This window comes from Cryptosporidium muris, genomic scaffold, assembly GCF_000006515.1.
Source record: "Cryptosporidium muris RN66 scf_1106632373453 genomic scaffold, whole genome shotgun sequence".
Taxonomy (NCBI): domain Eukaryota; phylum Apicomplexa; class Conoidasida; order Eucoccidiorida; family Cryptosporidiidae; genus Cryptosporidium; species Cryptosporidium muris.
The window spans coordinates 946582-961332 of NW_002196570.1; the positions used below are offsets into that span (position 1 = coordinate 946582).

The 14751-nt window shown below is 30.1% G+C and overlaps 8 protein-coding genes and 1 pseudogene across 8 annotated transcripts, besides 5 other annotated features; 6 read left to right on the top strand and 3 right to left on the bottom strand.

Moving 5' to 3' along the window:
• The first annotated feature begins 18 nt into the window (after window positions 1–18).
• Window positions 19–81: a sequence feature (AT_rich).
• Window positions 82–453: 372 nt separating this feature from the next.
• Window positions 454–494: a sequence feature (AT_rich).
• Window positions 495–818: 324 nt separating this feature from the next.
• Window positions 819–1448, top strand: CMU_041450 (uncharacterized protein; the record flags this gene model as incomplete). Its single annotated transcript, XM_002139387.1, has 2 exons — window positions 819–908; window positions 981–1448. The coding sequence occupies 2 exons, from the start codon at window positions 819–821 to the stop codon at window positions 1446–1448; spliced, it is 558 nt and encodes a 185-aa protein (XP_002139423.1).
• An 8-nt stretch (window positions 1449–1456) lies between these two features.
• On the top strand, window positions 1457–2758 carry CMU_041460 (uncharacterized protein; the record flags this gene model as incomplete). The annotated part of the gene is made up of 1 exon (XM_002139388.1): window positions 1457–2758. The coding sequence occupies one exon, from the start codon at window positions 1457–1459 to the stop codon at window positions 2756–2758; it is 1302 nt and encodes a 433-aa protein (XP_002139424.1).
• A 271-nt stretch (window positions 2759–3029) lies between these two features.
• On the bottom strand, window positions 3030–3380 carry CMU_041470 (uncharacterized protein; the record flags this gene model as incomplete). The annotated part of the gene is made up of 2 exons (XM_002139389.1): window positions 3030–3211; window positions 3272–3380. 2 exons carry the CDS (start codon window positions 3378–3380, stop codon window positions 3030–3032), a joined length of 291 nt encoding a protein of 96 aa, XP_002139425.1.
• A 1026-nt stretch (window positions 3381–4406) lies between these two features.
• On the top strand, window positions 4407–5180 carry CMU_041480 (zinc finger, C3HC4 type domain-containing protein; the record flags this gene model as incomplete). The annotated part of the gene is made up of 1 exon (XM_002139390.1): window positions 4407–5180. One exon carries the CDS (start codon window positions 4407–4409, stop codon window positions 5178–5180), a length of 774 nt encoding a protein of 257 aa, XP_002139426.1.
• Window positions 5181–5356: 176 nt separating this feature from the next.
• CMU_041490 (uncharacterized protein) lies at window positions 5357–5884 on the top strand (the record flags this gene model as incomplete). The annotated part of the gene is made up of 1 exon (XM_002139391.1): window positions 5357–5884. The coding sequence occupies one exon, from the start codon at window positions 5357–5359 to the stop codon at window positions 5882–5884; it is 528 nt and encodes a 175-aa protein (XP_002139427.1).
• Window positions 5885–6075: 191 nt separating this feature from the next.
• CMU_041500 (uncharacterized protein) lies at window positions 6076–6987 on the top strand (the record flags this gene model as incomplete). Its single annotated transcript, XM_002139392.1, has 4 exons — window positions 6076–6249; window positions 6308–6481; window positions 6535–6597; window positions 6673–6987. The coding sequence occupies 4 exons, from the start codon at window positions 6076–6078 to the stop codon at window positions 6985–6987; spliced, it is 726 nt and encodes a 241-aa protein (XP_002139428.1).
• An 802-nt stretch (window positions 6988–7789) lies between these two features.
• CMU_041510 (uncharacterized protein) lies at window positions 7790–9988 on the bottom strand (the record flags this gene model as incomplete). The annotated part of the gene is made up of 1 exon (XM_002139393.1): window positions 7790–9988. One exon carries the CDS (start codon window positions 9986–9988, stop codon window positions 7790–7792), a length of 2199 nt encoding a protein of 732 aa, XP_002139429.1.
• An 18-nt stretch (window positions 9989–10006) lies between these two features.
• Window positions 10007–10036: a microsatellite.
• Window positions 10037–10447: 411 nt separating this feature from the next.
• Window positions 10448–10469: a sequence feature (AT_rich).
• A 164-nt stretch (window positions 10470–10633) lies between these two features.
• CMU_041520 (Rad51 protein, putative) lies at window positions 10634–11689 on the top strand (the record flags this gene model as incomplete). The annotated part of the gene is made up of 1 exon (XM_002139394.1): window positions 10634–11689. The coding sequence occupies one exon, from the start codon at window positions 10634–10636 to the stop codon at window positions 11687–11689; it is 1056 nt and encodes a 351-aa protein (XP_002139430.1).
• Window positions 11690–11909: 220 nt separating this feature from the next.
• On the bottom strand, window positions 11910–14555 carry CMU_041530 (annotated as a pseudogene).
• Window positions 12575–12595: a sequence feature (AT_rich).
• Window positions 14556–14751: the final 196 nt, after the last annotated feature.

Genomic DNA, 14751 nt, shown 5'->3' on the forward strand with positions numbered 1-14751 from the left:
TTAATCTCAAGTAACCACAAATTAAAAAAAAAATATTACAAAAATTTTAATACCTATATATTTCGAAAAATTTATAATTTACTAATAGTAACAAGTTAAAAAATTGCACAACGATAACAAACTAAATAAACAGTGAGCTGATAGTTTTAGCTACTAATCTTTTTAGTATAATGCTCTAATAATGACGTATACAACATATCTCTCTGTTTTGAATCTTTAATTAAAAAGCAAGTTTTTTAATTATAGCTTCTAAAGTTAGTAAATAGTATTATACTAGAAAAGTGTAATTTTAAAAGGAGAAAAGTAGGCCATTATAATATAGTACATATGCAGTAATAATCAAAATATAAAGTAAGACATTTTATGGCTATTTTAGAGAGTAATAATTGTTATCTGTATACTACTACTTCTATATTCCTCCATAATATATACAGAATTTAGTGGGTGATTAAGTTTAATTATACAAATAGTTTATTTAAATTATAAAATATAATCCTAGCTTACTAGTAACCATCAAGAGCTCTTATATCAGTTAGGTCTTTATTAATTACTTTACAATTATAAGGAATTTCGAGAAAATTAGAGTCATTATGAATGGTATATTTACAAATATTAAATGGATTTTAGTAAATTTTTCTTCAAGTATAGGTTTAAAGTCATTATTTATTGCCTTCTGATACTATTATAGACTTCACAAGAGTCTAACTTGGGACTGTAAAAGATTAATTACCCGCAATAAGTAGGGCTATGTGATTTACAAGTTTGAAAGCTTAGAGACACAATTTTCATTGATAAGTTATCTTTAATCACTTATGATTATGGATTTCATATCAGATGACAGTAGATTTTTGAATAATGCTAAAAAAATATCGAGACAGGCAGATAAAGTATTGCTTCGTCATCACCAAGTAAGTACAGAACTATTTATTTCATTTGTAATGATAAAAAAAGCCATATTCAAATTTGTACTTTCATTTTAGCTCATTGAACTTGATTTATGCTCTAATATAAATAGGGAGGGTTTATCATATTTTAGAAATAGCTTTGCAGCTAGAAATTCAAGATCAGCGCTAGAAAGACTAAAATTTGGAGAATTTGAACCCACAAATACACTATTGAAACTTGGAGATTTTTTTATTTACACTACCCCGAACTTAATCCATAAATTTTTACTACTAGAAAAGGAGTCTTTGTCCAAAGTCATTAGAGAGGAAAGAGTTCTTCGTAAAAAAGAGGTGCAGAAATTTTTAACTCTTTATCCAGATATTTCTGACTTAGCTATAGAAGATATTAAATTCTTAGTTGAGGATATACAAGAAGATAAAGAGATTCCAGGAAATATTAGTAATCTTAATAGGTTTATTTTTACCCCAAATATCGACTTTTCTAGCTTACATAACCATAACGGAAGGAAGATTCAGGGAATGAACTTTAATCTATTAGATTAATATTAAAAATGAACTACAAAGTACTACTTAGAATTGGAGGTTTAGTGACGTATGTGGAATCTAATGTATATATTGAAGATCTCTTATCTATTATAGGCTTTACAAAACAGATAGAGCGAAACGACTGCTTATTACATAGCGTTTTTTCATCAATGGTTAAGTGCACCTTCGTATATAATCATGGATTTCCAGATTATTCAGTAGAATTTAGTGATGATATATGCATAACAGAAAAAGTCCATTTTTTTTTAAAAGATTCAAGTACACTGATAGATATTGAGTATCTTGAAGCAAGTAAGGATATCTCAACCCTATTAGCTTCACGTTGTGCTACAAAGATGTCGGAGTGTATTTTTAGATCAATAAACTATAGTGGAACCACTAGTTCAATATTGGAACCAAGTGTTTTTATTGCATTTAACACAAATGGAATATTTGGAAATACAAATGGGACTTTTTGTGAAAAGACTTTGGCAAAAGATATGCTAGATATAGATTTAATTGTATCTTTTTTTATGTTTATATTTAATAGATCCCAATTATTCTTAATTGGAATAAGTACGGGTGCTTTTTTGACAATTGCCTATGCTAGCGGATGTCCAGAAATAAGTCATTCAAATATACTTGATCATTCAAAATCAATTAAATTAGAAGGAATTTATCCACATCCCAAACTTTGTGGTATTATATTAATGGCTTGTGTAGATGATATACCTTCCAGCTACTCTATTGACTTTAATGAACAACAGATTTGTGATTTTCGGCTTCATGGTCATTGTTCTCTACTAACAAGTATTCCAATAGTAAATGATGAAATCTTTAATATTAAAGTTGCAAACAATGGTGAGAAAAGGTCTATAAAGTTGTTAAGAAAGTATCTAGATTCTTATTCTTTATTTCCAAGATATGAGCAACTGGGGAAGAAAGTCCAAGTTCCTACCTTACTAATTCATGGCACAGATGACAAGTATGTACCTTACAATATGGCTTTAAATCTCATTCAACTTAATGAAGATGTTTCCAATGGAAAAATGACATATGACTATTTTTATCATAGTTTCTTACTATCGCGTACTCCCGAAGAGATGAGAAGCTATCTAAATATAAATGAGTATATAGATAGAATTAAGAAACATTTACAAGAGATAAAGGAAAAAAGTAATCTATTAAAATTATATACAATTAATGGAGCAAATCATTTACTAACTAATACAAAGCATATGATGATGGCTCAAAAAGTATCTAGACTTTTTATAGATGAGATACTATACAGTAAAAATATATTAAATCTATTAGATTATCAACAATAATGATTTCTAATCCATTAATGGACTTCTGACTGCAACATCTCTATTGTTATCAGATTGTCCATTTGTTCCTATTGAGTGGGTATTGTCTAATAATTAGTTTATGAAGACATATTTCAATAAGAAGTTTAAATTGACGTACTTGATAAAGGCGGACTATCAATATTTATTGATAGTTCATTATTCAAATTTGAGATATTTCTTATTATGGAGTTGTTATTTAATGAAGCACTTATATTATCTGGGTGATATGCGACCAAATACTTCTGATTTATTATATATTGGAATTTCCGAACTTTGTAAACTTACTTTGCAACTCAAGTTCATGCTGTAAAGTTAAAAGTTGAGTTTCAATAGCCTCCTGTTCATATATATAAGTTTCATCGAATGTACATGGTAAAAAAAGGTCATCTGTACCTTTCATTTTCTCCAAATTACACATTCTTATTGCAGTTTCTAGTGATACAGTAAAAAGTTATCATTTTCAGTTTACTAAATCGGATTTTTTTTACATACCCGGAGTGATAGTATTTAGATCAGATTCCCATTCCAGTAGTTCATCTTCATCGAGAATATTCTCAATAGGATGTCTATTAAAGTAATTGAGACTTGAATCTGACAACATTTTTTATAGAGTACCAGATAGCAACTTAAATATTATCTAGAATGAGTATATAGCGGTATAAGTGGGTAGAGATATTTTACACAAGTATTTAGAAGTCAAAAAAATCCCCTTATATAAAACTATTTATCTCGATAATGTTCACTTTCTTCTGTTATAAATACTTGTTTGCTTTTAACACTAAGAGATATCTTACCTGTAATATAAAGTAAAGAAGTATATATTATTTGTAGTAATATTGTGTACACTTCCCTTTTTATAGCTATACTCTTATGAAATCTGCTGAAAGAAAATGAACTTAGTACTTCCCTAGTAGTTTTATTTCATAGTAACTAAGTAAAATATTGTATAACTCAGAATTTTTTATAAATAGTGACCTTGTGAGTGTGGTAATGGTATATATTTAGTAAATAGCTTATTCTTATTAATTATGTCCAGACTAATAATATTAGAAGATATTTATTTAATAGTTTCTATAAAAGTATTTGTTATAATTTGTGAAATTCTTACATCATGACTTCTTATATTGATCCCTATAGTTTGAACAACTATTTCTGAATATTTGTGTTATCCAGATAACTTATATCTTGTAATAGTCTACTATGTCTTCTCCTCACGTATATACAGATATATATTTGTATTTATGATTGGGTTAGATATAATAATTGTAATAAAGTGGCTAATTATAAATATCAGAATTTCCTGTAGATTCTTATCAAGAAACACATTAATAGTATTAAATATAATGAGCTTAATATCCTTCACAATCCATAATATTGGTATTTTTGCTGGTTCTACATTAAATAGCGGTATTTAATACCGCTACAAGCTATTAGAATAAGTAATATTAAAACTTTTAGAAGAGTTATGAGCTAGGAGTTATTATGAGAAGCGGTTTTGAAGTCTTGCTTGGAAAGTGCAAAGTTATATACAGAAAAAAAAGGTTAATGATATAATTTTTTTTGTGAAAAATTGTCCAGTCAAATTTTTTGCTGAATACCAGTAATTAAATAATGAGAGGCATCTATAATGATAAATTTACAGTGTAGTACAAATAAATTGTGTAGGCAAACTAGAAAACTAAGAAAAGTTCAAGTAGAGCAGCTACCTGGGAATTCATTGATTATGACAGAACAATCAGATCTAGTTATTTTAAGTTCTGATAGTGAGGAAGAACTAACTAATTCTGTAGCTGAGATAGAATGTGAAGAAATATTTGAAAGTAGTAGGAATCATAGAGCCCCTACAAATAGAGTAACACCAGAAGCAAGCTACAATGCAAATAGGAGCGAAAATAGGAATATTGTAGAAGTTGAGAATTCTACTTTAGTAACTGATGAAGAATCATCTACTGAAGATGTTCAAATTATTGGAATAAATGAAGCTACATTCAACAGGTCAGGTAACTTTCATTCTTTACATCAAACTTCTAATATAAGTAAAGATTTCCCAATTTTTGGTGTATACTCTAATCTACTAAATTTTATAAGCAATATAGTTAATCCAAGCTCTACACTAAGTGGAAATTCTACAGTTCATGCTCCATTAGAACTCACACAAACTGAAAAGGAGAAAGCTGCAAAATTTACATGTCCAATTTGTCTAGATGATTGGGATAATATTATGAGCCGAGCTACATCTCATGTTCCTTGTCTACCAAATATTAAAACTCCTATAGTTATCACCCGTTGTGGTCATCACTTATGCCTAAGTTGTGCAGGAAACCTAGTACAAAGAAAACAAAGATGTCCAAAATGTAGGAAAACTCTTTCAAAAAGAGATTTTATAAATTTCTATGCTTAATAAACTACCTAATTCCCAGCGAAACTTTGGTATCAATTATAAGGCGCTGTGTAATTTGTTATAGTGAGTTAAATCTGCAATTTAAGGCGGTAATATCGTTTTTGCACACGTTTTGAGCAACTTTCCAATTATTTGTAGGTTTACATACCTTAGGGAATTATTAATTATTACTAGAAATGGTAACAAAGAAAACTTTTAGAGAAGTTGCACCTAATGGAGACCCATTAGTACAGTTACAAAAGGATACTTATATAGTGGAGAATTTCACTAATTCAAAAGATATTATTGAGTTGAAAGAAGGTAACATAAAGAATAAAGTACAAGTTAGATGCTGCCAAAATAGTAAAATATCTATAGGGACCAAGGTAAATAGTATAATAGCTGATAATTGCGTAGGGTGTATACTTCTAGTGAATAGTGTGATTGCCTCTGTTGAGATTGTAAACTGTGATAATATCACTATTCAGGTTACTGGGATTGTACCTACAATTTCGATCGATAAATGCAATAAAGTAGACATATATGTGTCTGAAGAAAGTAAACAAGTTGAAATCTACAGTAGCAAATCGAGTGAAATGAATTTGCTAACTCCAGGAGATGAAGAAGGTGATTGGAATGAATTTGTAATACCTGAGCAATTTGTATCAAAGCTGAGCTTATCAAAGGGCAAAATAGAAAGCGTTCCATCACCATTATATGGATAGGTAGTCATTATTCTAAATTTTATTTGCTTATCTAAAAATATCTGTGATATTATTTTAGTCTGATGTTTATCAATGCATATAAAACTTATACTAATTTTGTCCAAATTTATTTACTCCCCACGATACCTGGCTAACCAAAAACTGTAATATCAAGCGCTAAGATTAGGTATACTTTCTGATATTAGTCTTTAATGAAGACCTCTTCAGAAGCTTATGAATTCTGCAAGGACATACTTGAAAATTATAGTATATACAAGGATCATATTAATATAAGTACTGGTTGTTTTCATGATCGATCAAAGGAAAGAGAGCTTTATGAGCGGAGAACAGAAGAAAAGCTAGAAGCTATTGGACTCTTTTGTAAGGTAATGTGTAACTTTCACCACTAAATATTTGCAATATATTCTATAAAACTTACTTTAGGAAGGGAATATTCTGTTTGCAAAGAATGATTATGAAGGCTCTATTACTGAATACATGAATGCTCTTATATATATTGACTATACGTTTCCTGAAACTTTTGAAGAGGAGAAAGAGCTGCAAAGGTTAAAGATAAGAGTTCACCTAAATATGGCAGCTTGCAAACTGAAGTTAAAGGTGTGTGAGATATTTATTATTAAAAATTCGACAAATTTATGATGTTTATTCAGATATACAACGATGTTCAAACTCATTGTAGAATTGTGCTTGATCTAGATCCTAAAAATATCAAGGTGAGAAATTATTAAATATAAGTCTTTATTTAAGACTAATATTAAATTTAACTTGTTTTATACAATTTAAATTAGGCAATTTATAGAAGCGCTACTGCTTACTTTGAAGATCACAAATATGATGAAGCTTTGGAAAGGTTATCCCTAATTCTTATTAATATTGAATACTCTAAAAATAATTATATATGTGATGACAAAGATAGAATAAGAGAATCACAGGAACATAACAAAGATATTGTTTTGCCAATTAACTCATCGAGAGCGCAGGTACATCAGGATGATATAGAGTGCTTTATAAAATTAAGAAATCTTATATTAAATATGAAGAATAATTACAATAAGGAAAGCAAAATATTGATAAAGAAAATGATGAATGTAGGTAATAATTAATAGATTTCTGGATATCTGAATTGGGTAATATCTAAGAGAAAAAAAAAAGAGTTACATTGAAATACTTTGAAATATTATTAACACTAGGGCAAATTTGAAAAGTTTCTCCTCAATATATTGATTTTTTTTACTCTAACAAGCTATTAAGAAGTTGAAATATTGATATTTACTTAAATAGCTTAACTTTATATTATAGAATTCTATACAGAGGATTGTCTTATTATCTTATTACAAATGTAGAGACTCATTAATAATGAAAAGAAGATATTTCATTTATATATCTTTTTGTCAATCCTACTATTTCTAAAGGCTAGATTATATGAAAAACCTGTTTCTTACTTGACCTTATCCTGGAATAACTCATAATATTACATGTATTCTTGAATTGTCCTATATATATACCTTGCTACTGCAATTATATCAATGTTAATGATATCTTTTCATATTTACTATTTAGCAGAACTGTTTAGAAGGCCCAGAATTTGTAGGGCTATTTAGGATATTAAACTAACTTTTCTTACAAATGCATCTTTATGGCCCATTATTTATGTGAAAAACACAATTCTTGCAAAAAATTTTGATTTCCATTGGATTTGTAGAACTATCCCTACTATTTTTAATTCAAATTCACTTATTTAATCTATAATTGCTATAAAGCCATTACAGACTTCAACATAACAGCTGAATCTAGAGTTAAGATGGATATATTGGATAGATATATGCAAAAGATTATCAAATAACTGTATATATTGTTGATAGTATCCAAGTTACTTTAAGATTTATCAGCCTAAAAAAATAGAAATTAACTTTCATTTCCAGTCCAAGAAAGAGAAGGATGTTGGGTATTACTTAAGTTTTGATTTGTTTTATTTGCTACTTCTGTAGGTTGGCACTGTGAATATGATTGCTGTGTGAAATTATTTAAGAATTCCATCTCTGGATCACCTTTTCCCCAAGACTGAATATGATAAGGATCAGAACATCTACCACTGGATATTTCAGAATTTGTAGATGTTCCACCATTGTTTCTTGTATTTACAATAGGTCCATAGCAAGTAGACGGCAAGGGGTGAATAATTTCTTCAGAACATTGATTAATATTTGGATGGACTAATGTATTTAACAGGATTCCAGCATTATTACTATTATGAATGTTGTGACGCCTTCTTCCAGACTGTGGAGAATCTGTATCTAGACGAACTGCTTCGCTACGACTACTGTAGTAAAATGAGACATTACACCTAGGATTCGCTATCTGAGCTGGCTGTATTGCCGAATTACTGCAATAATTTGGCGAGGGTATTGATGACATTGTAGATGGAGTTGATACAAGAGATTTGGGAGTAGAGGTGTCATTCTGAGACTGTTGCAAAAACTGTGCAATTGGAGCCTGAAGCTGAGTATCCATTGCATTGGTATTGTGATGAGATAAGTGAGGGGGAATTGGAGTGGGATGATATAAGTGGCTAAATGAATTTCGTGGCCTCTTTGTATGTGGTCTTTTTGAAGAACATCCTCTATATAATAATAATAGCTCGAGTTTTGCTTCAATTTGAAAAACGCAAACTTTTGGCAGTGGGATATCTTCAATAAGGAAATCTGGAAGAGCAAGTGAAGTTCTACTTTTCTTTACATCAATATCTCTTTCTCCATCAGGTATTACAAGCTGAGTATGTCTTGTATCTCCTCTACCTGGAGAAAGCAGATTGAAATATTCATAACTTTTTTGGTTGTAAGGTGGTATTCGAACTAATAAACCTCCAAATCTAAGTGCTCTATCTAAATTTTCACTATTTAAACATGAAGGAAGATCTATAGCTTGTACATCTCGATCGCCATTTACAAGTTTCCTAATGATTACTGCATTTTTCCCATCAAGCCATTTAGCTAAATATTCATCTGTCAAGTCCAGTGGAATATCTGCTACTGGACCATCTTCATCATCCTCATGCAGATTGTTTTCTACTTCATCACCAGTTTCAGAACATCCATCCCTATTTATTTCACTCAGACGATTATTATCTCTATGGCTATTGTGACTATTTTCAATATGAGAGAATATATCATCTTTGCTATATCCTTTAGAACTCACACGGTGGATATTGTATGTTTTCCCTATATTCTGTTGTTGTCTAGTCATATTCTGTCTCATAATAGTACATGCTTTAAGTAGCTGTTGAATAAAGCGATTAAGGCACTGAATACCTTCATTCAGCTGCCTTTGTACTTGCTCTTCTGCAGGATGCAAGCGACCTGTTTTATATGCATATGACCAGAATTGTCTATCATAGGGAATTTGGTTTCCATGCCTTTGTAGTATGAAAGCTGCTATTTTTCTAGGCAACCCATCCATAATATGACTTAACCAAAGCTCTCTAACCCTAGCTAGAATTTTTCTACTATTTGATTGAGCCGGTGTACCATTCATATAACCAGATACTAGCAAGGAACTACTTTGCATAATGTTACCTACACTCATTGTGTGAGATTGATTAAACAATAACTGACCATTATTACAATTTTCATCATTTATTTTGGATCCAGAGTGTTTAACATTATTAGAATGTAAAGGAATAAGTGGGAGAGAAACACACTGTTGGTCGGTACTTGCTGGACCCGACTCATACATATACAGAGAGCCATCAGTACCACTGTTACAAGTACAATAAGATACAGCTGTTCCAGAACCACTTGAAGAATTGCATGCATTACATATACTATTATTAGACGTATTGTGGTCATTAAAAATTTTAGAGGATGGTATTATTCCCATTTGCAGAGTATTATTATTAGCTCCATCAAATCTATCCTGAAGTTGAGATATACTGCTGGAGTGATTTTGGTATTGTTGATGTCCATTTCTTGTCCGTGGTACTAGAAGTGACTGTTCGTGGTCATAACTCTCTGAATCAGCCATCTTATATATAATAGCCAGGTTTTGTGATTTGTGAATATGCCTATTTCCAATGTTGTCATCAGCATTACTACCACCTGCCTTCATACCTTATCAAGAATTTCCTATATATATATATATATATATATATATATAATGGCTTCACTCAGCAAAATGGGTATGAGTTTATGTATATTATTATCTGAAATAAATGATGCAGCTAGTGGAGCTCTCGTTATTTTTAGTGTTATAAAAAAAAAACACAAATTACGTGTTTTATTGATTGCCTATATAACTCTGCTCGTGCACGAGGTGGTGCAGATACATATTAATCATAGATCATAAAAGCATGTCTATGTCTGTTGGATATATGTAAATGTATATGTCTAAAAAATAAATGCACCGGTAAGGCCAATAGTGCACTAACTCACAATTTAATATGCATTATTGCTCAGTTATTATTAACCTTTGTTCTTATGTTATTAATAGGAATCTAAAGAATGCAAAACTTAGATAGATTAAACTTTTTTTCATTTTATTGAAGGTATCTTTATATAACTTTGCTTCTTTTATATTATAATTTTATAATCTACAATTTTCGTGTAGTACCTTCTCAAATAATACCGCCGTTACGTGGGGTATCAACGCCCCTCGCATGCATACTATTGGCCTGGCTTTGGTTTAAAGTATTATGTAAAATAATTCTTTTCAAATCCCTATTCAATTGAATATTAGCTTTAAACTAGGTAATTAATGTCAATAATTAACGTAAATAGCAGCTCAGATGTAACAGAATTTATTTCAGCAAATATAGATGAAAATACTGAGAAAAATAGTAATGGTCCTTTAAAATTGGAGCATCTCTTATCAAGTGGTCTTACGAAAAGAGATTTGGATCTATTACGAGAAAATGGATACCATACAGTAGAGTGTTTAGCTTATGCTCCTAAAAGAAGTTTGCTATGTATAAAGGGTATAAGTGAACAAAAGTGTGAAAAAATTAAAACAGCATGTAAAGATTTAGTTGCTATGGGATTTTGTAGTGGATCAGAGTATCTTCAAGCACGAACAAACTTGATAAGATTTACAACTGGTTCTAAACAGCTCGATAGACTTTTACAGGGTGGGATTGAGACTGGAAATATAACTGAGATCTTTGGAGAATTTAGAACAGGGAAAACTCAACTTTGTCATACATTAGCAGTTACCTGTCAACTACCAGTTGAACATAATGGTGGTGAAGGTAAATGTTTATGGATTGATACTGAAGGTACATTTCGTCCAGAGAGGATTGTACAAATAGCTGAGAGATTCTCATTGAATGCATCTGACTGCCTAGATAATATAGCATATGCACGTGGTTTCAATACAGAACATCAAATGGACTTACTTCAGTCAGCTGTTGCAATGATGTCTGAGTCAAGATTCGCATTGATGATTGTTGATAGTGCTACAGCACTATACAGATCTGAATATAATGGACGAGGTGAATTAGCATCAAGACAGAGCCACTTAGGCCAATTTTTACGTGGGCTGCAGAAGATTGCTGATACCTTTGGAGTTGCAGTAATCATTACTAATCAGGTTATGTCGAAAGTAGATGCAATGGCTGCAATATTTCAAAATGATAAAGTACCAATTGGGGGCAATATAATCGCACATGCTTCACAGACAAGATTATACCTAAAGAAGGGGCGTGCAGAAACTAGAATATGCAAAATATATGACTCACCCAATTTACCGGAAGGAGATACTGCATTTGCAATTACAGAAGGTGGAATAAATGATCCTAATGATGAAAAAAGCTAAATATAGAGTAAATTATGTAAAGAAATTAGTTAGTGAAAGAGAAATATAGGCAAATAGTTGGTCTATGGAACAGCTTTAGAAAATAATGAAGCTAAAACTGTTAAAGTATATAGTTGAAGATTGGAAGTATAAAAATTATACGTGTAGAATACTAGAATCTGGATTATTTACTAAATTAGGTACTACATCTGTCCTTTCACTTTAATTATTATAATTGTAAAATAAAGAGAATAGCGATATCTTGTCTTTTAAGAAAAATCATCTTGCAGTTTTTATAAGAAAGTTCAGTCGAGTACTTACAGTGAAAGAAGATATCATCATTTAAACAATTTTTACACGAAAAAACAGACTAAGGCTCCTTCTAATTTAGTTCATATATACTTAGAGGAGATCTTGGGCGTTTAGGCTTTGTATTAAGACTTTTATTGTTATAATTCATGCATTGCTTATGAATTAAGGTGTGATGCCAATCACATATTACTAGTTTACCCGGTAAATTGTAAATAGAACAATAATCACTAATGCTATTGTCTAATAAGTACTAAAATATTGAGTAGGAATTGCATTAATCTAATTTCATGCAAATGTGTCTGTAAACCTGTACAGAGAGCCTTCTACACAAGAATTTTCTAGAGTTCTCAATCTGACTAGGTATATATAGCTTTTTCATTGAAAATAAGAAATCTTCGTTACAGTTTACAGAAAATGACAATATTGCCCATTGTTTCTTCATATAAATCATAGCTTTAGATTTCTTAAGATACCAATCCTCAAATATTCCGGGACGATCAAAATACAATAATGAGTATATATAAAGGATATTTGGATAACTAAAATCAAAAGATTAAAGTGGCAAATCCTTCAAAAGATAACTTTGTAACTCACTATAATATTTATATAATAATTCATTGTGAATAGACATTAATTTCATCCTATGATTGATCACTTTAGAAGATTCAAGCAAATCTCCCTGTAATGATTCCTTAGAAACTTGTGTGCAAGTATAATTATATGAAACTTCCAAGTTATTGAGTAACTCCTTATTTAATAGAGAAGTTTCAAATAAATACTTATATAATACTTGGAAAGAGGTTAGAGAGCAGTTTGAATCAATATTGCATAGTTTATTCCTTTTTTGAGTTAGTTCCCCTAGAATTTTAGTTTGATCTATTCCAATATGTCCTCTGCATTTTGAAGAATTACATTTCATTGAAAGCCTATATCATAAGCTACAATTGAATAGTAATATATGAGTTCTTCGTTTGGTTCGATGTCTCTTAAAGCAAATATTTTGATACGATATTGTTTATCGACTATCCATTTCTGTGCTACACAATTTGGAACACAGTTATGATTTATTAATTTTACTAATATTTCATTTATAGGTACTATCTATAATAAGTCCTGTTCTAGTCTCCATGCAGTACCAATGTTTTTGTTTTAATATTAAGTTATTGTACAGGTTCATTTAATTTGTTTCTATCATTAAGTATAACTGAAGTATTCATTTGGAGATCCCTTCTCTTGTACTCCTCATATTTACTCACAAAATCATCTGTTAAAAAGACTTTACCAATATATTTAATAATAAAAACTCCTCTGAATTAATCTGGTTGTAAATACTCCAAGTTCCCTGTCGCCTATAGTAACTATTTTCAAAGTATTTCCGATTACCGTATTATTTAAAATCACTTTTGTTGAGAATGGGTAATTTTTGCAAAATTCCTTTTGTGTTAACTCTTCTAATGCACAAATCAAGTTATTGGATTGCATCAATATAGCACTATTCTGACAAGTTTCAGGTAAACATATCTCATTATACAAGCATTTATTAAGGAATATATCCTCACTAATTAGAAACTACGAAGACTTAGCTGAGTTCTTCAATAATTTCATGTATATACTTTTACGAATTGATTTATACCCACTTTATTTAAAATCTCAATGCTAAAGGTCAACCAATCTTTGCATTGACCTGGAAACGACCAAGGATATGTTCTGATCTTAAATAAGAGAACTTACATATTTTGCCATATTCAAAATGAGATTAGTAGTTTTCATATATTTATTTTTGTATTTGAAGATGTATTTTTTTTTTCAGCTCTAAGTTTATGTCCTTAAAATTGATAGATAAAAAAGAACAAGAGTTTTTATTGTTTATAACTTCCTCATGTATATATGAATAACAAATGCAAGCACTTTCAGTAATTTCCTTCAAATCTATGTATAGACAATTTACACGGAAACTACTGCAATACCTAATACAGTTATACAGAGAGTCTGGTTTTCCCAGCTTCGGTGAAGTAAGTCTTTTATTAATATCTTCTCCACCTTTTATTCTTTCTTTAAGCAAATAATTCAATAGTATATAAACAAAAGTGAGATGGTTAAATAAATTTAAATCTATATACTTTATATAGTTTATAAGAAAACTCTAAAGATTCAACCTTTTCAAAATCTCTAAATGGTAGTTTTTCCAGTATTCCACTTATTTGTGGTCTTCTAATATCAGAATAAGTAAATGGATAGTACTCTGAAACATTACTTACTCTTTCTAAAGTCCAAACAAATTTATTAGATATATTATTCAAGGAATATCCAAAAATACATTTTGTATGAAAGTACTTTGTAAATTGGATGGTAATATTTAATGAATTTCCCACAATTTGAGTTTCCATATTTACAAGAGTTATACCAGACCTGGTTTGCAATATGAGTATTTCCATTTATATTCTGAAATATTGCATAGGTATACACATTTCAAATGAAAGAATCTTCGACAGAAGCTTTTAGAAATTATCATTTTGGAGAAGTCTTGACTACTAAACAAACTACAACATTCTACAAGATTTCTCGATATTGTCATTCCAGAGGCTTGTGACTAGAATATTTAATGTTTCTTAGATTCAAACTGATATATACTTATTTCATCATCCTATCCATAGTTTTCAAATAGTAGATCAAACTCTAAATGAAAGTTTTCCTGAAAAAAATCCCCTTTGAATTAAACTATACTCTTGCAGCTGTAGATTTACTCCTTGAATTAGATGTAAAGTCATTTT